Raw genomic sequence first — 20,316 nt, forward strand, 5'->3', positions numbered from 1 at the left:
ATGGTAATAAAATGCCAAGATGCCATCACAATGCGTAATGACGCACAATGGCTGATCTTGCGCTCTTAGAAGATGTGGCAAATGGAAGGATTAGGAGTGAACGCATCTTCAGACAGCAAGAAGACTTGCTGGCAAACGAGGACGAGTGGCTTATGAGCCGGTTCCAACTTCCTCGAGCCGTCCTGTTGGATCTCTGCGGCCTTTTGGGCCCAGCGTTACAGAGGAGCACTCGGAGGAACCACGCTGTGCCAGTCCTACTTCAAGTCCTGACAACACTAGGATTCCTGGCGACTGGCACTTTTCAGAGGGAACTGGCTGACAGGTCAGGTATATCTCAGCCGACCCTTAGCCGGGTAATGCCAGACGTGTTAAAAGGCATAATAGCTTTGTCCCATGATTGCATAAAGTTTCCATACACGGCAGGTGAACAGGCAAACAAGAAAGCTCAATTTGCAGCTATGTACGGTTTCCCAAATGTAATCGGTGCTATTGACTGCACTCATGTTGCCATAAGGGCACCGAATGTTAATGAAAATGCTTTCATTAATCGAAAGCATTTCCATTCGATCAATGTCCAAATTATTTGTGATGCAGTCAGACATGTTGCTCACTAATGTAGTAGCTCGGTGGCCTGGGTCAATCCATGACTCATTCATTTTAAGACACAGCAGTGTTGGGCGCAGACTCGAGGCTGGTGCTGTGCGTGATGGCTGGCTTCTAGGTACGTTTGATTAATAGACATTTCACATTTTACTGTACTTCAATGTCTTAACCCTTTCACTATCCTTGCAGGGGACAGTGGATATCCCCTCAAGCAGTGGCTGCTTACGCCTTTCCTCAACCCACATAGTGCAGAGGAAAGGCACTACAACATGTGCCACAGCCGAGCTTGCGCTATAGTGGAGCGCACCATCGGCCTGTTTAAGGGCAGATGGCGCTGCCTCGACTGCTCTGGAGGGAGGTTATTGAACACTCGTGTGCCATTGTACCAAAAAGGTGTGCCAAATTGTGCTGGCATGTGCTGTGCTACACAGTGTGGCACAGCTTCAAAACGTGCCTCTACCCCCTGACGCCGATGGCTGTGTTGGCCAAGGCCCCCGACCCTGACCCCCATCCCCAGGCATTTGAGCCAAATGCTGCTGCTGTGCGCCAGCGTTTGGAAGTGATGCGTCGCCTGTGAAGAACAACAAAAGGTGTGGAACCATTATATTATTTATTCAAGAATTCCCTCATTGTATAGTTTATTTCAGTTAGGACAGTCTTGATTTCGCCCAACTGCTTGGCCACCTCTCTGATTGAGTAATGACTTCCCTCTGCATTTCGAGGACTGCATCGCTGAGGACACGGCCGCTGCTGGAGGGTTGAGAGCCGTGTACCATGGAGACGCTGGGCCCAGACAGCTGCTCAGCTGCAGCATCGGAACCACTGGCCCCGCTGGAACACCCAGCGACTGAAATAAAGATTGTTCTATATGAATAAACTGTAATCATGTAGCCAACATACATGTGACTTGACAGCATTCATTTTACTTATTACACTTACCTGTGTCATCCGGTGCATCTGGCGCGTCAGTGTCCCCCTCCGCCTCAGTCACCACTCCACTTAATAGAGATTCCACAATAATTGCCGCCAGTCTCTCATCAAGAGGGGTTAGCTCCCGTGTCCCCTTTCCCCCACCCGTGGCAGACACACTCTGGCGATGGAGCGCAAGACGCTTTTTTGCATCGACTTTGATGTCCGACCATTTCTTTTTTATTTTGGCCACGGTCTGAGGTTGTGAGGCTGCAGCAGTAACGGCGTCTGCAACCTTTTGCCACTCAAGTGCCTTTTTGGCATTAGTAATGCCTACACTGTGCCCTCCAAACAACATTTTACTCCTCTTTTCCACCTCGCCAAAGATAATTTCTACTTCACATTGAGTGAAGTTACGTTTCTTGGTTTTCCTCTCTGTGTTTGCCATGATTTCGCAATCGATGAATATTAACTTGTGGGCGTTTCACGGACTATTTATGGGCAACTATGGGCGTGACATGAAGCCGCAAAAGCTGCGCTACATTTAGAATTGATTGTGATTTATTAAGGGAAAACTGCGTAGGATGTGCGTGAGCACGGTTTTATAAATCTGAATATTTCTGTGTGTACGCACGTCCTATGTTTCATCCGTACGCCACTTCTGACGCAAATCCTAGGCAAAGTTTTATAAATGAGGCCCCTGGTGACTGCGTGCGACCTGGACCGCATCAGTGAATGGTGAGATATTTTACTAAATAAAGTGATCCAGTCAGAAGAATTGCGCGATAACTTCATTATTTATTTTTCCATCTGAATCATATCAGTGATCTTTTGTGGGGTTTTACGCATGCGCAGTAAGGTAAATTTAGCGTTTTCAGGCGTTTTTCAAAAGTTTCTCATCCACACTGAAATGTCCGAAAACGCCTGAAAACGCTAGTGTGGACGGAGAGCGTTTATAAACGAAAACGCAGTTTTAAAATGTATCCGGATTAATATAGAAGTAGCCTAGAACACTAAACGCTTGTTCGACTTCATGCAGCTCTGCGCAGACCGATCTGCGGCTGACTTGAAGCAGTGCATGCCGTTTAGAAATTTTGTCCGACTTGATAAAAATAATAATTAATTTGTTACATTTATATAGCGCTTTTTCTGGGTACTCAAAGCGCTTTACATGGCAGGAGGGAATCTCCTCAACCACCACCAATGTGCAGCATCCACCTGGATGATGCGACGGGAGCCATATTGCGCCAGAACGCCCACCACACACCAGCTTCCTGGTGGAGAGGAGACAGTGACCTTGCGCCAAAAAGATTCCAACCAGGGAGGAGGGGCACCTTGGAATTCTGGAGGTCATGGGCAGGTAAGCAGGGCGGTGCTGGTAGATTAGGGGTGCTTCTCAATTGTTATTTGTGCATCCTCGATTCATTTCCTCGCGTCCTTTCTTTCATCAGCTGCGGCTGGATGCAACCGATCGGCAGGAGTTGCCGGCGGGGAGGAGCTGAAAACAAAGACATGAATTCAGACACTTTCTGCTTCCCGTAGTGACGCTTGTGCTGTGTTTGCATACTTTACCACAACTGAAATGAAATAAATGCAATATTTGCCAAATACACAAATGTTTCAGAGACATTTTTATCATTTCATTGGGCATTTGGTATTTAGGATTGGGCATTTGGTCATTTAGCCATTTAGGATTTAGGATTGGGCATTTAGGGATTTAGGATTGGGAATTTGGTATTTAGGATTGGGCATTTAATCATTTAGCCATTTAGGATTTAGGATTGGGGATTTGGGGATTTAGGATTGGGAATTTGGGGATTTAGGATTGGGCATTTGAGGATTGAGGATTGAGGAGTGTATGCAAATAAGGAGGCGTGGCCCAAATACTGGAGGCTGGGTTTGAAATGGCTGGTGCGCAGAGGCACCTTATGGACAGCAGAGGGAGCTCCCAGTGCTAAGGAGCACACTGTAATGAAACCAAACAGAGCGAGTGAGCAGGGCTGAGGACTGTACTTTATAGCAGCTAATGTGATAACTTCAACTTAAAGGGGTGGTTCGGGATTTTTGACATCGGACCTCATTTTTAAGTCAGCCTGGTTGTTATTCATCAGTGGAGACATTTTTTTTTTAAATTATCCAGTCCTTATATTTGGATAGTTAGCCGATGCTAGGCTAGCGCGAGTCAATGGTATATGTTAGCCAGCCATTAAAAACCGTTTTACCCACTCCACAGTGCACCAAACGCAAATCAATTATAACACTAGACTATCGATGTATATGTCCGTTGAGAGAATAATGTTAGAAATCAAACTTACCTTTTCATCACATTGCATTAGTTATAATTTGTTCCCTGTAATCATAAGCCTTGTCTACAGCAGCAGCGGAGTGATATTGATTACCTAGGCAACCGAGTGAGCCGGTACACACATGACGCAAGTGTATTTACCTGCCGCGACTTTGATATCGCTGAGGAATGCTAGCTAACGTTAGCTGGATGTAACGACTGTAGTGCGCTTCTGTTCTGTGTTTACTTTTTGCCGCATTACTAACCGGAGCAAAGTAAAATTCCGCAGCTGCTGAGAAACTAGTTCCTTTGGGATCATTGAGATGAAAGGTAAGTTTGATTTCTAACATTATTCTCTCAACGGACATTTGCATCGATAGTCTAGTGTTATAATTGATTTGCGTTTGGTGCACTGTGGAGTGGGTAAAACGGTTTTTAATGGCTGGCTAACATATACCATTGACTCGCGCTAGCCTAGCATCGGCTAACTATCCAAATATGAGGACTGGATAATTTTGAAAAAAAAATGTCTCCACTGATGAATAACAACCAGGCTGACTTAAAAATGAGGTCCGATGTCAAAAATCCCGAACCACCCCTTTAATGACAGCGTTGTAACATTTATGTGGCCTCACACACAAAGTCACCAGTGAAAGGAGTGCTATCGGTCTGACAACGAGAAAGCAGCAGACAGTGCAGCAGGTAAGATGCTAATATTAGCTACTAGTTATATTAGCTGATATTGCTAACATGCTGTAGGCTATTGTTATACGCTGTTTTTTTTGTTTTTTTAACTACGGTTAACCCCACTGACAGGAGATACACTCCTTTCACATTGCCAGTAGATGTGCTTGTTTCTGTTTTTCTGCTATATAGCCTAATATATATATATATATATATATATATATATATATATATATATATATATATATATATATATATATATATATTTTAACGCAACGCATCAGAAAAAACAAGGTTAGGAAACAGTAACTGTACGTTCACAACGCCGCCGACTTGAGCTGCAAAGAAGCTCTGGCCGCCCTGTCAAGGACGCTTGTCAAAAAGTACGGGGAAGCTTTTTGACGCTTGTTGACGCTTTGGCCGCTCTGAAGTCTGTGTCACACCCTGAAATGTAAACAGAAAAAACAAGCTATACATTGACACTAGAAACCTTTTATAATGACAGCATTTTTTAGCTATTATTATTAATAGTGAGCGGGGGCTCTCTCTCTCTCTGCTCGTTCTTATATATGCCCTGTCAAGCGCGCCCTTGTTAAACTGACATGCAAATGATAAACTTTCACTCTATGATGGTTAAACTGTGCAATTAATCCAATAATGATAGGAACCACCTGTTTAAGCAGAAGTTGTAATAGACAGCACACAGGTATAGTAATAAAGAAGCTGCTTCTTGCCACGGCTTTCACAATATCACTGTGTAGTGTACTGTTACAGTAGATCTGCGCGCACGCACTCACTATCAACAAGCGTTGTCATTGTCAACAAGCTTCCCCGTACTTTTTGACAAGCGTCCTTGACAGGGCGGCCAGAGCTTCTTTGCAGCTCAAGTCGGCGGCGTTGTAAACGTACAGTTACTGTTTCCTAACCTTGTTTTTTCTGATGCGTTGCGTTAAAATATATATATATATATATATATATATATATATATATATATATAGGCTATATAGCAAAAACAAGCACATCTACTGGCAATGTGTAAGGAGTGTATCTTAGAGGGCTGCATTAGGATTGAGTCCCGCCGGGTCCCGCGGGACTCAACGCAAATCTCGCGGGAGCGGGCGGTTTGAACTTTGCTGCGGGCGGGAACGGGCGGCTAAAAAAAAACACTGCGGGATCGGGAGGTAGCCTAGCGACATGATGGAGATGTCAATAATGGCGCTTTTCCACTACACAGTACCAGCTCGCCTCGGCTCGGCTCGACTCGCCTTTGTTTGGTTTTCCACTGTGTAAAAGTTGTACCTGTACCTGCTTCCAGGTACTTTTTTTCGTACCACCTCCAGCGAGGTTCTGGGCGAGATGAGGCGATACTAAAATGTGACGTGAAAACACAGCAGACTGCTGATTGTTAAGAGAGAATCATCACTATTCACTGCGTCATCATTGCACGCGCCAGATGGAGTATCCTGAATAAAAAACAGCAAAAACGATAACAAAACCATCTAAAAACAGCATACACTTGATTTCCTCCATTGTCCTGTGTGTATATGTCCAGAATACATGCCGGCCAGGGAAACGAAACAAACAACCCCATGAATCTCTTTAATAATAGCAATACAAATATGTGTTTTTTCCTGCGGGATGGGAGAAGACACAATATCAATGCATCTCTATTATTGTGCGGGAATAAATTCTCAGAGTTTTGCGGGTGCGGGCGGGAGTGGACATACATATTGCGGGAGCGTAACACATACGTTGCGGGAGCGGGCGGTAATGGTCAGAAATTTGGCGGGAACGGGATGAAGAAAACAGTCCTGCGCAGGGCGCTAGTGTATCTACTCCTGTCAGTGGGGTTAACCGTAGTTTAAAAAAAAAAATAACAGCGTATAACAATAGCCTACTAAAGCATGTTAGCAATATCAGCTAATATAACTAGTAGCTAATGTTAGCATCTTACCTGCTGCACTGTCTGCTGCTTTCTTGTCGTAAGACCGATAACACTCCTTTCACTGGTGACTTTGTGTGTGAGGCCACATAAATGTTACAACGCTGTCATTAAGTTGAGGTTATCACATTAGCTGCTATAAAGTACAGTCTTCGCTCCAGCCCTGCTCACTCGTTCTGTTTGGTTTCATTACAGTGTGCTCCTTAGCACTGGGAGCTCCCTCTGCTGTCCATAAGGTGCCTCTGCGCACCAGCCATTTCAAACACAGCCTCCAGTATTTGGGCCACACCTCCTTATTTGCATACAATCCTAAATCCCCAAATCCCCAATCCTAAATGGCTAAATGATTAAATGCCCAATCCTAAATACCAAATTCCCAATCCTAAATCCCTAAATGCCCAATCCTAAATCCTAAATGGCTAAATGACCAAATGCCCAATCCTAAATACCAAATGCTCAATCCTAAATACCAAATTCATTTTCGACTTAGACGTTTAGTTTCAAATTTAGACTTTTAGTTTTCAATCTGACCCAATAATCCCTCCATACAAATACCCCACGGATAATATTTGACAGTATGTTAAGCATGTACCACTTTTTGGGGGTGAGCAAAAAAACACCTTTTTTGTGTGTGTCCATTTAAATGCAAATGAGCTGCTGCTCCCGGCTCCCTTTCAAGAAGAGGGCGGAGCTTCAAGAGTTCATGCTCCGGTGGCAACAAAACTGTACTTTTCGAACCAGAGTTGGACAATGATGCTTACAGAGCAAGAGAATATATGCTGCATGGAGATGGAACAGGTATAATTTAGTTTAATAATGGTTATAACTTGTGTTGTCACCTTGCTTTTATCCACTTCAAGCCTGTTGTAGCGGGCCACGTCCGAATGATGGCCAAAACTTTACTAATCAGTTTTATGAAGTTTATTGTACATCACACAAAAGATGAAGCATCCATTTTCACTCCAAAAAAGCATCCATTTTCACTCCAGCTGTAAGAGCTGAATATACAGTACAAGTACTAAGAAGTGCGCATTAAAGCCTTATCCATAAACTCTCTCTCGTATTATCATCAACAAACAGAGAATTACACAAAAGTAATTGATGCTAGCCATTTCCTCAGTCACACACCTATAGCAAGCTGTCACACATCTCATGTCTTATACAGTATGCTTACAGTATAACATTTTTCAAATGTGGTGGTTGTGTTGTATCCTTGTCGTAAACATTTAGGATAGAAAGGCTCAACCAACAAAACCAGGAAGGCTAAGTTCATAAATTCATAGGGTGTGTCAGGTTTTTATATTTAGCAAACTTAATTGGACAATTTCATTCAGAGACCTGATAAACGTTATAACTTAGCCTACTGGGCCTTATACCATGAAGCCGGTTTAGGTGGCTAGCCAGCTATGTTTCAGTTTAGTTTCCACCAACCCTGGGTTTTAGGTACTATGAAAGTAGCTTGGCTTTAATCGGAGTTCGTCGCCATGGTATCTTACGCTGCACGGCTAACCTGCTCCGGGGCAGGTTATGTTCTGGATTCGAGATCTCAGACTGAAGTTTGACCAATCAGCTGTGAGCAAAGTGACACGTCTGATGCGATAGTCACTCCACCTGTTTCTGCTCCAAATTAAAGGTCACTACACAGCAAATGATTTTTAAAGACAAAATCGTCTGGCTTATAGTAATGCTAATTTAGAATACATTTGTATGATTTAAATTTTAATGTAATTATTATACCCTAATCAATCACAGGTACAATTTTAGTTAATCTATTTTTACGCAGCATTTAAATGAATACATATAAATACGCTTTAGAATCAATAGATGAAGCTATAAAATGACTACATGTTCAGTTCTCTCTATACTTTTATCAACTAATTTCACAAATTTTACTTGCACTGATATACAGTAGCGAGACTTTTACTTGTCCTCTTATGGACAGCTATTTTCTTCTTGCTGTGTAAATTTGTTTAAATTCTTAATATTTTAATATGTGAATTGCGCTGCTTCTCTCGTGAGAAATGGAATCACAGTTTCACCATTTCTCAGCCTGTGATTGGTTGTTCGCTACTGAGGTCACATCTAAACTCAGGATCAAAGCCTGAGTTGACAGAGTTGACGATCAGCATCATGGTACCAACAAAGCCTGGTTGGATTGGTCAACTCGAAACTAATCCTGCAACCCTGAGTTTGTTCAACTACCATCATGGAACAGGCCCCGGGTCAACTGTTGTTAGCTAACATTTTACATAATGTTATGTAAACACACAAACAGATCCAACTTTACAATAGTACTTTACAAACAATATGAAATCTACGTTAATTGCTGAGTTCTGCATAACTTTACATGACAAGAATTGCATGCACCTCAAAGTAGGGTTTAAAAAAAAAAACCCTGATATAATATTCTTTGTGGGGTTCATTAATGGTGATAATTGGGCAGAACAGATGTTTTAGGCTACCTGCAGATATTTGCATCTACCTCTTTTCTCAGCATAAATGATACCTCCCGTGAGGTGCATGCAGAACTCTGAATGCACACCTCCAGTATTGTTTGTATACAAGAAACCAGTCTATTGAGACCCTTTAAATTAACCTGGCGTCTGCTTCTAGACACCTACAAATTTATACTCTACTAGACGTCTGTCCACAGGTCTCTAGATATCTTATTTTAATTCCCAAGTGATAGGCTAGACAGTAGAGATCCACTTCAGCACTGAGACACAGCAGTGATCAGAAAGACTCCAAATGATGCCTTTGAAGAAGCTTTAATCACTGCCGGGAGGACCTCATATCAAATCACAGAGAATCCCACTGGCAAAAATACATCAATTTATATAGGATAGGTACATGGTAAAGGTCACATGACTCATTACATAATTTCTCTAATATGATTAGCACTGCATACATGATCACAGGTGTTGAGCAGGATTTCTGTCCGGTAGACCATCATGGGAACAGTATTCGGCACACACTGGATTCCCTTCAGTAGGGCAAAACATCTGCAAGGACAGAAATTCAGAATTGGTAAATAAAGCAATTAGATGTAACTGAACACAAAAAAAAAAAAAAAAAAAAAAAAAAGTTACCATTTAAATTTCATTACCAAACAAAAGGGGAAAACTTAGGAAAATTGTAGTACTGTAATGCAAACATTGACCATGTAACATAAGCATGCTTACTGCAGTAGTGTCATTTCTTGTTTTGTAAAGATAAGAACATTGTATAATGCTACCTGATGTTTTGTTTTAGGAGTGTGTTTGTGTGAATCCTCTGCTAGTGTTGAGGAAGAATGAGCTGATTTGATACATGAATTAAAGCGTTTTGGTAGTTTTAGTGCATTTTGAATGTGAACTGAACTGCTAGGAGAACGTGTGAAGAGTTTTGAAAGTAAAATAAAACTGTAAATCACAATATTTCGTTTTTATTGAGAGTATTGAGAGGACTTTAACCCATGCAGAAAAACTTAAAATAAAAAAGAGCCTGACCGATTTGGAATTTATAGATTTCACATCTGGAAGACAGTCGTACACATGTTTGTGCGTACATTTGTTTTTTTCCTGGAATCACACTTAAACATTTGAGAAAGTATCTTAGATCAAATGTAGGACGGTTAGTTTGCAACATTTAAAGCAGCAGATCTTAAAGTGACAGCAGCTTAATAAACCAGTTGCTGTAATGTGTCATTCCTGTTAAATCACAGAACAAAGGTAACAAAGTTGTAGCTTTAATAAGACTTAATCTACATTAATTTATAATTGATGTAGTTAAGACTGTAAAGTGTTTAATAACCATTCAATTTCCGTACATTTACTACTTGTTAGACATCAGGAGCAGTATTAGTATCAGTGAACCTGGCCTTCATAAAAAGATGCCATTACAACATATTTAAAATGTACTTTAATATATCTTTAAGTTGTTTCTATATTAATTTGGAAAGTAACTGAAATTACTACAATAAAACATCAGAAATGTTTAATATTTTGCAATCACGATAAAAAAAAAAAAAAAAAAATTTTTTTTATAAAATTAAACATGCTAGCGAATACAAATGTACTAAATCTCATTGGGACATGTTTTATTCAAATAAAATCAATTCAGGTACCAGTAGCCTACAACTTACAATTCACTCTTCTGAATTTATTTTGTACCACTTCTGAACAAATTGAAACTTATGCTTCTATCTGAGGCCGTTTCGCCCGATGCCTAAATGTAAGAGACCTGACTTTGTTTTTCCTGTGACCTGAAGCGAGATGCCGTTTCGGTCAATAGCTGAAGCCTTTTAGTCTGAGGCATGATGCATTTGTCAAATGACTGAGGTCTGAGGATGTCCTAAAACGTACACCATACACACGGCCTCGAGCCTATGGGCGAATCACAGCCATGCTAATATAATATATATATCATATAAAATATAATAACCTTTAACTGGAGCCATACAGTCAAGTCCACATCCGTTGCTGCAGCATTTCTCATTGTTGGCACAGTCACTGTCATCAACACATGACATGAAATGCATCAGGGGACACATTCCTGGTTTAGATTTTCTGCTTGGACACACTCCTGGCTTTGCTGTTGTACAGAAAGGATAGAGAAGAAAAATCAATTAATGCCTTTAACGTTTTTTGCTGTTGTTGCTGTAAGGATCTGTGATAACTGAAATGATATGGACAATGGACATGAACAAAAAATGCGGTCAGGACCTGCCTGGAACTACTTTAGCCGTGTGTCCCTGAATATAATTACACACCTTAGAATCTTTGTCAACCAATCAGATTCAAGCATACAACATCCCCATAGTGAACTTGAAATAAGTGAATACACACACATATATATAAACTGGAAGGCGCCCAAAATTCTCTTGCATACCCCCCTTTAAACTCTTAACAGCACCCCTGACCATTATATAATATAATATAATATAATATAATATAATATAATATAATATAATATAATATAATATAATATAATACCTGTAACTGGAGCCATACACCCATGTCCACCACAAGTAGTGCTGCAGCATTTCTTATTGTCGGCACAGTCACTGTCATCGGCACATGACATGGAATGCATCAGGGGACACATTACTGGTTTATATTTTGTGATTGGACACACTCCTGGCTTTGCTGTTAAACAGACATGAAAAAAAAAAGAAAAAGAAGAGTCCTGATATATTGAAGAGCAAGTAAATGTGACTTGGGGATGCACCGATACCACTTTTTCCAGAACGAGTCCGATTCCTGCATTTTCACTGGATTTGTAATTTTTTTAATGTATTGGGTAGAGAAACCAAAGGAATATAAAAATCATACGAGTTGGCTTAATTTGTTCATCAAATATTTCCTTCAGTTATTTATGCTTAAAGGGATAGTTCACAGAAAAATGAAAGTTAGCCCATGATTTACTCACCCAAGTCATCCTATGCGTCTATGAAATTCTTTCAGACGAATACAATCTGAGTTATATAATTTTTATAAAAAAAAAATTTAAAAAGTGTCCTGGCTCTTCCAAGCTTTATAATGGCAGTGAATGGTTGTTTTGGTTATGAAGTCCATCAAAGTGCATCCATCCATCATAAAAGTAATCCGGGGGGTTAATAAAGGCTTTCTGAAGTGAAGCTATGCGTTTGTATAAGAAAAATATAATAGTAATAGTAAATGTAAAATATAAAGTAAAATAACTAGCTTCCGGCCAAACGCAGTCTATTTGCGCAACTTGTGACGTCGGAAGTAGCGTAATGCATCATGGTGTGGCGTAAATATCAGCAATATGTCCCATCACTCGCATAAGTTGTGCTTTAGACTCAAGCGGAATCTGTATGTTTGTTTGGCCGCAAGCTAGTTATTTTACTTTAATAAATATAATATCCATATTTAAAACTTTAAAACTTTATAAACGCATCGCTTCAGAAGGCCTTTATTTACCACCCCCGGAGCCGTGTGGAGCACTTACGATGATAGATGCACTTTGATGGACTTCAAAACGGAAACAACCATTCACTGTCATTATAAAGCTTGGAAGAGCCAGGACATTAATATAATTAGGGCCCAAGCCCTGAAAGGGCGAAGGCCCTATTGTTTTCGGTAGGATTATTAAGCTTGGAAGAGCCAGGACATTAATATAATTAGGGCCCAAGCCCTGAAAGGGCGAAGGCCCTATTGTTTTCGGTAGGATTATTATTATTAATTTTTTTATTTTCTTACGACTATTCAGGCACTTTTGGGGCCCTTAACATGCTCAAACTCTTGAAACTTTACACACGGGTCAGAACCCGCGGCCATCAGGACCGGGCTGAAGCTGGTACCCGTGCATCCAGAGTAGTTGTTTAGTCCAAAAAATTTATAAATTCATTCATAGTGCTATGCTGCCCTCTTGTGTTCAAAATCAGGTAGGCCTATTAGTATTTATATATAAATATGTTAGGGATGTGACTCTGGGAATATTTCCCCACCGGTTAAATCGACGTGTGACACCGCTGGGGGCTTTTGAATCGCTAACTTAAAAACGAAAGTAAAATATGTTTGTCCGCACGGACATTGATAATGGTGCAGAGCGAGCGTTTTCAATGAATTCTTATGGAAGTAGGAATGAACTAAAAAAGGTTGACTCTGTTCTGCTCGTTCCTCGCCGTGGACGTGCACAGTTATGAATGCCCGTGCAGCCGTGAGCATTTTAGTTTAATTTTAAAATTAACGCCTTTCGGGGGGGGGGGGGGGCGGATTGCTTGAATTTATTTCACAAAAGCACAATGTTGTGTTTTATTGCGACTGTACACAAATATAAGTTAACACTTTGCAGTTTGAATGGTGTCATGTTTGGACAAAATGACGGAGTATGTTTTTGTGTCCACTGTTCAATCGCGCCCACGCCCACACCTGCGCCACACACGTTGTGTTTTCATGTTTTATGGGGACTTTCCATAGACATGATTTTTATACTGTACAAACTGTATATTCTTTCCCTTATGGCGCTTTTCCATTACCAGTACCAGCTCGACTCGACTCGCTTTTCCATTGCGGATAGTACCTCCACAATAGTACCTGGTCGTCATAGCGACGCCGCAGGAAACTGCCGTGACTTAATCTTTTACGCGAGACGCGCGAGACACACCCGCTACCCAAACACACAGGACAATGGAGGAAATCGAGTGTATGCTGTTTTTGGATGTTTTTGTTTTTGCGGTTTTTATTCAGGATACTCCGTCTGGCGCGTGCAATGATGACGCAGTGAATAGTGACGATTCTCTAACCAATCAGCAGTCTGCTGTGTTTTCACGTCACATTTTAGTATCGCCTCAGCTCGCTCAGAACCGCGCCGGAGGTGGTACGAAAAAAAGTACCTGGAAGCAGGTACAGGTACAACTTTTACACAGTGGAAAACCAAACAGAGCCGAGTCGAGCTGGTACTGTGTAGTGGAAAAGCGCCATTACACTAACCCTATCCCTAAACCTACCCATCACATAAATCATACTAAGTGATATTTTTTTTGAAAATGTAAAAATGCAGAAAGTTTAAGCCGTTTTCCTCATGGGGACCAAAAAATGTCCCCACACGAACAAGGATTTCGGATATTGCCATCCTTGTGGACATTTTGTCCCCATAATGTAGGGTTTACCAGGCCACACACAGACAGACATCGCAGCCTGTTCATTATAGCCCTGATAAAATATAATAATAAAATAGTCAACCTAACATATAAAAATTACACTGCTCTGTTTAAATAGTCAGTAGTACAATTCATACTATTGACAGTAATCTGTTTAAATAGTCAGTAGGCTAGTACAATTCATACTATTGACAGTAATCACCGCTCAACTGTGATGTTTCCAACCACTACCACGAAAAGAATGTATTTTTTTTTTTAAGTGACAAGTCAGAGATATATTTTCTGACTTGTCACTTGAAAAAAAAATTTCCCCCTATTTTTTTTATATTTATAAATATATTTGTAACTAAAGGCACCAGGGTGGCGGTGCCACCGGCTTGGGCCCGCAATCGCTGCTCACAGCTTTATATCCGATTGTATTCGTCTGAAAGAAGAATGCCATATACACCTAGGATGTCTTAAGGGCGAGTAAATCATGGGCTAATTTTCATTTTGGGTGAACTATCCTTTTAATTTAGCCTGCTAAAATGCATTTTTGTGAAGATTGTTTAAGTTCATTTAAATAAGTTTTAAAGCCTGAAAAACCTAATATAACATAATATAACAAAAATACCTGTAACTGGAGCCATACACTGAAATCCACATCCATTGCTGCAGCATTTCTCATTGTTGGCACAGTCAGTGTCATTGGCACACGACACGAAACGTATCCGGGGACACATTGCTGCTTCATATTTTCTTCTTGGACACACTCCTGGCTTTACTGTTATACAGACACATGACAGAAGCCAAATCACTGAATGCTGAATGTCTTTTACTGGGTTTGAACTTTTGGGGGTATTTTGCTATTTAAAAAAAAAAAAAAATGCCTTTGAAATCATTTGGCGAAGTGATATGGACATGTAATGAGGTCAAGACCTGTCTGGAACTACTTTAGCCTGCTTTCCCCTACAAATAATTGCATACCTTAGAATCTTCGTCAACCAATCAGATTCAAGCATTTAACAGCCCCGTAGTCAGCGGTGCGTTTATAGTGGGGGTGTTGGGCTGGTCTAGGAGGTGCAGAGTATAAAACATTTGGGCCCAGGACCCAAACTAATTTTATTACTTTGTGAATTTGTTTTCTTACATACACAAACATGTTAAATAATAATGCAGTTAAATAAATGTGAATTATAGAAAGCAAGTAGTGAATGTGAGAAATATTTAATTTATAATTTATGCAGTAAAGACTGTAAAGTGTTTGATAACTTTATTCAATTTCTGTATATTTTTCAACCCGTTAGACAGGTAGGAATGCCACAGGTAAAGGTTTATAAAGTGTAAATTATTATAATAGGTTAATGTGAAGATTTAAGTTCACTTAAGTTAATTTTTAAAAGCACAATAAATGTTGAAGTTTATAGCCTTCAATTATACTGTAGTGTTGAATGTCTTAATATTTAATAACACAACTTAAACTAAAAATCAATTTCAGAGACAGTTCCAGTATTAATATCAATGATCCTGGCCTTCATTCATAAAAAGATGCCATTACAACAAATAATTAAAATATACCGTCATTAATTTGTTTCTACATCGATTTGGAGAGCAGCTATGAAATTACTACAATATAAAAAGATTAACTGAGGTTAAAAAAAAAAGGAAAAGATTACAGAAGTGATTAGCTGCATTTAACTAAAACTTTAAGTTTATATTTAAAAGTATATTTGATAATGAACTAAAACCAAGATTAAAACCTTAGATTTAAATTAGTTAACATTTACTGTATATCATTGAGAAAAAAACAGAAAGAAAAAAAAAACAGGTCTGGGAGGGCCCAAAATCCTCTTGCATTCCCCTTTAAAACTCCCTGCCCATATAATATGATATAATATATAATATAAATTACCTGCTGTAACTGGAGCCATACAGTCAAGTCCATTACACATAGTGCTGCAGCATTTCTGATTGTCGGGACACTCACTGTCACTGGCACACAACTCTTCACCCTTCCTCTTACACATTATTGTTCCATCGTTTGTGATTGGACACACTCCTGGCTTCGCTGTTAAACAGACAAGAAAAAAAACAAATAAAAAACAAACAAGTTAGCTCTGATATATTGAAGGGGAGGTAAATGTGACATTACAATGAGTTGTGAAGAATGTTTTTAAAGGGCAACTCTAACAAAAAGACCCTAGGTTGCATTTTGGCAAATCTACCCAAGGCAAACTTTCGTTTAAAAGCATAATTAGAATGGAAACGGCACTTAAGTTTGACCATATTTTCGTTTTCGGTCAAATTGCCTTTTGAATGGGAGTGCTTGGGGCACTTCTATGATAGCTATGTGTCCGCCGGCATTTTGACAGTCAAAAATAGTCGATCTCCGAATGCAACGTAACAGGGAGGAGAGTAAAGATGGAAAGCTCCTAAAGCTTAGTTACATATAAATTCACAGATAATTTGCCGTTTTGTCATTAGTGAAAATCAATATTGACCTGGTATTTGAAAAAGATGCTCATAAGAAGCAATAGTAAAATTCAGAGCCAGTTCATTCACATTTGGAGATCGACTATAAGACCCTAGGTTACCCTTCAAGTTCATTAAATTATAAGTAATATTTTTTTAAAGCCTAATAAAACAATATATTAATAGAAAAATGTATTCGCTTTTAATTATACTGTAATGAGGAATGCCTTTAATTAATGGCTAAAATTTAAGCAGAAAAAAACCTTCATAGAGACATCAGGAGCAGTATTGGTATCAGTGATACCTTTCATAAAAAGATGTCATTAAACAAATATTTGAAATATTAGCCATCAACCATATCATGTTGTTTCTAAATTAATTGAGATTAAATGTGAAATTACGACAATATAGAAATATGTAAAATAACTTTACTGTTAGGTGTGATTCATTGCCCTTAATTACAGAAAATGAGCAATTAGTTCATTTCATTTTTTTACTGACTGCATATTATAATATAATATTATACCTGTAACTGGAGCTCTACACTCACGTCCACCACATGTAGTGCTGCAGCATTTCTTATTGTCGGCACAGTCAGTGTCATTGGCACACCTCACTGGACGCATCATGTTACACACTCCTTCATAGTTTGGGATTGGACACATGCCTGGCTTCACTGTTATACAGAAAAAAAAAAAAAAAAAGAAAAAAATTATAATTTGCTCTGATATATTGAGGGGGAGGTAAATGTGACTTATGAGTTTGTGAAGATATAATTTAAGTGAATTTAAACCAAAGTTGTTATATTTTTTAAAGCCTAAAAAAACAAAATATATTGATAGAAAAATGTATTGCTTTTAAATCTAATGTAATGAATCATGCCTATAATTAATGTGCAAAAAAAAAAAATTCAGGATCAGTATTGGTATCAGTGAGGCCCTCCTACATAAAGATGCCATTAAACAAATATTTGAAATATCAGCCCACTGTCTATATTGTTTCTAAATTAATTTGGAGATTAAATGTGAAATTACTACACCATAAAAATATATAAAAGAACTTGAATGCTTGGTGTGATTCATTGCGTTTAATTACAGAAAACGTGCAATTTAGTTACTTTTTTTTATTGACTGCATATAATATATTACCTGTAACTGGAGCCATACACTGAAGTCCACATCCATTGCTGCAGCATTTCTCATTCTTGGCACAGTCAGTGTCATCGGCACACGACACGAAACGTATCCAGGCACACACTTCTGCTTCATATTTTGTGTTTGGACACACTCCTGGCTTTACTGTTATACAGACACATGACAGAAGTTTATAAGTTAAAACAGGCCCGTCGCCAAGAGGGGGCATTGGGGGGCAGTGCCCCCCTAACGACCACATAACAATCTTGATTTAATCATTCGTTAATACCATAGACTGTAAAAAAAAAAAAAAAAAAAAAAAAAAAGGAATCAAATCACAAGAATGGAATTGAAATTTTTGTTTAGCAATAAAAAAAAACTATACTACGGAAGCGTATTGCATTCACTTGAGGAAAAAAAATCTACTCTGTTTTTCTGAATTAACGAGTTAATTATCTCAGAATTATGAGAATTTCATAAAAAAAAAAATTTATTCTGTTTTTCTGAATTAACAAGTTAATTATCTCAGAATTACGAGATAATTTCTCATGAATAAAAGTTTACTCTGTTTTTCTGAATTATTGAGTTAATTATCTCAGAATTCTGAGATAATTAAGTCATTAATTCAGAAAAACAGAGCAAATATTTTTATTTCAAGAAAATTCTCAAAATTATGAGAATTTAATAAATAAACAGACGTTGAGATCATACGGTGAAGTACTTTATTTGAATAATTGAACAAAACAAGACTATTGTGGTCTATTTTAGTTATAGCCTAATATGGGTTGTTGTTTTGGTCTGTCTCAGATCATTAAAAAAAGTGCCCCCCTATGAAAATTAAATGCCCCCCCATTTGGTTTGTTCTGGCGACGGCCCTGAGTTAAAATAGCTCTCCATGTTGTATAGTTATATAGTTAAACCGGGAAATTTTGAAAAATGGACAACTTTTTTTTTTTACTTAGTGCTATTTAATAGTAGGCTAGCCTGGAAATCCAGACCTAAATCTAAAAGATTATTTGTCTGGCGTCGAACAAATGAAATCGCCCAGCTCGAGGGGCGGCACCAAGCATGCATTTGAAAAACTCACTGCACGCAACTGGATAACACTACGACCAATCACAACAATAGACGGCTCTGCGCTAGTGGTATTTACGACAGTAATGTTAAATACAAGTATTCCACAGCGACTCTAGGGGTCGCTGTTTGACAAAAACGGAAAGCTGCATACTAGTGTGCCTTTAACCTCCTACCCGATGGCAACATCAGTTCAGGGTGTGCGCTGTATCACACAGAATTTGATATGCCACTCAGCATAGACTTTTCGTACAAGGTGTGTAAATAAAAAGGTTATATATGGAGCAAATTATGTGCCATAATTAAACAAATCAGCATTTTGCAAACAAACTCAATCTACTTCACAAAGGAAAACTCGACTCGCAAACAAACAGAAAGCAATGTGCAAGTACAAAGGTCAGTTTGAGTGAAAATGCAGTTGAGTAACAAATATGTATTGTGTTTTTCAAATATAAAGAAATGAGCCAAGATAATACTAAAAAAATAAATACAAACCATCCTACAAGTTGCATGTAATCTTTGAACAAATACCAAATCTAGTGCATAGAAATGCATATCTGTCTGTTATATTGTGTGACACTTGGCTCTTTATGAGATCTCTCGGCTCGGTTTTCTCACAAATGTGTCCAGGCAGATTTTCTCACAAATGCAGTTGAGCAACTTTCTCTTCTAAAACAGTAGATGGCGCTAAACTAGGGGATTAATTTAGCGCTAGTCTCCCGGGAGAAGCATTGATTTGAAACTTGCCTTTGCCTACAGCTGAGGAAAATGACCGGTGAACGGGTGTGTTTCTGTCTTAATTTATCTATAATTAACCTTTTTGAGGTTTTCTTTTGCAAAATGTTTTACATTAAAACTACACATATTCAGCCATTTCACCCGATTACACACTTAATTACGTCCACCCGCACAAGCGAGGATCCTTCCAACTCCAGAGCATGGTTGAGTTATGACAATTTATAAGTGTATAACATATAATTTTATTTGAATTATTTTAACTGATGTAGACTACAAAATTCAACTTTCTCCGGACGCCTAATGTTATGCTACTCGTTCAAGCATTTCTACAGGCTGCGTAATGAAGTTAAAGAACATGGATCTGCTCACCTGTGCTTCGTCCTAGAGCAGCTTCTGTTGTGCTCAAGCATCCAGACAGACACAATAACACAGCGAAATACACTCGAGCTGTCATCCTCTCCACTAACGATCATACAATGAACTGCTGAAAAATCATACTTGTCTCAGGACGAGATAGTATTTAAGTTAGCGCTCAACCAATGGCGTGAGTTTGGGGCGGGATGATCTGTTTTGACGAACAATGGACTAATTGGGACTAATTGGCAAATTCATTTTGCGCCCTTGAAGGGCCCCTCAGGAAGACGCCATTTGTAGGGGTGTGCCAAACGAAAGTGCACCTGGATCCCTTCAAGAAAGGTCCAGAAGGACGTTATAGCGAAGGGAACATGCGATGGTCACTATAAGGAAGTAATTTGATCATTTATGGCCATGTGACCCAGTAAATATCGACTCGTAATTCATTTTAAAGCTAGATGGCAGTGGAGTTGGAGTTAATATACAAACAGAGCAATTCAAATAGTTTTGTTTTTTTCGTGATATTTCGCACATGTTT

At 39.1% G+C, this 20,316-nt stretch overlaps 1 protein-coding gene across 1 annotated transcript in view; it reads right to left on the reverse strand.

Moving 5' to 3' along the window:
* Window positions 1–20,316, reverse strand: part of LOC309480489 (uncharacterized protein) — a 516,287-nt gene that overhangs the window by 435,226 nt on the left and 60,745 nt on the right. Inside the window, exons 12-16 of the mRNA XM_082144982.1 lie at window positions 17,628–17,777; window positions 17,006–17,155; window positions 15,920–16,075; window positions 14,642–14,791; window positions 11,396–11,548 (exon numbers count right to left, since the gene is read on the reverse strand). Of these exons, the coding sequence (XP_082001108.1) occupies window positions 11,396–11,548; window positions 14,642–14,791; window positions 15,920–16,075; window positions 17,006–17,155; window positions 17,628–17,777 (759 nt within the window). The remainder of the gene's footprint in view (window positions 1–11,395; window positions 11,549–14,641; window positions 14,792–15,919; window positions 16,076–17,005; window positions 17,156–17,627; window positions 17,778–20,316) is intronic.

Source organism: Leuciscus leuciscus, assembly GCF_965113295.1.
Source record: "Leuciscus leuciscus genome assembly, chromosome: 18".
Classification (NCBI taxonomy): Eukaryota; Metazoa; Chordata; class Actinopteri; order Cypriniformes; family Leuciscidae; genus Leuciscus; species Leuciscus leuciscus.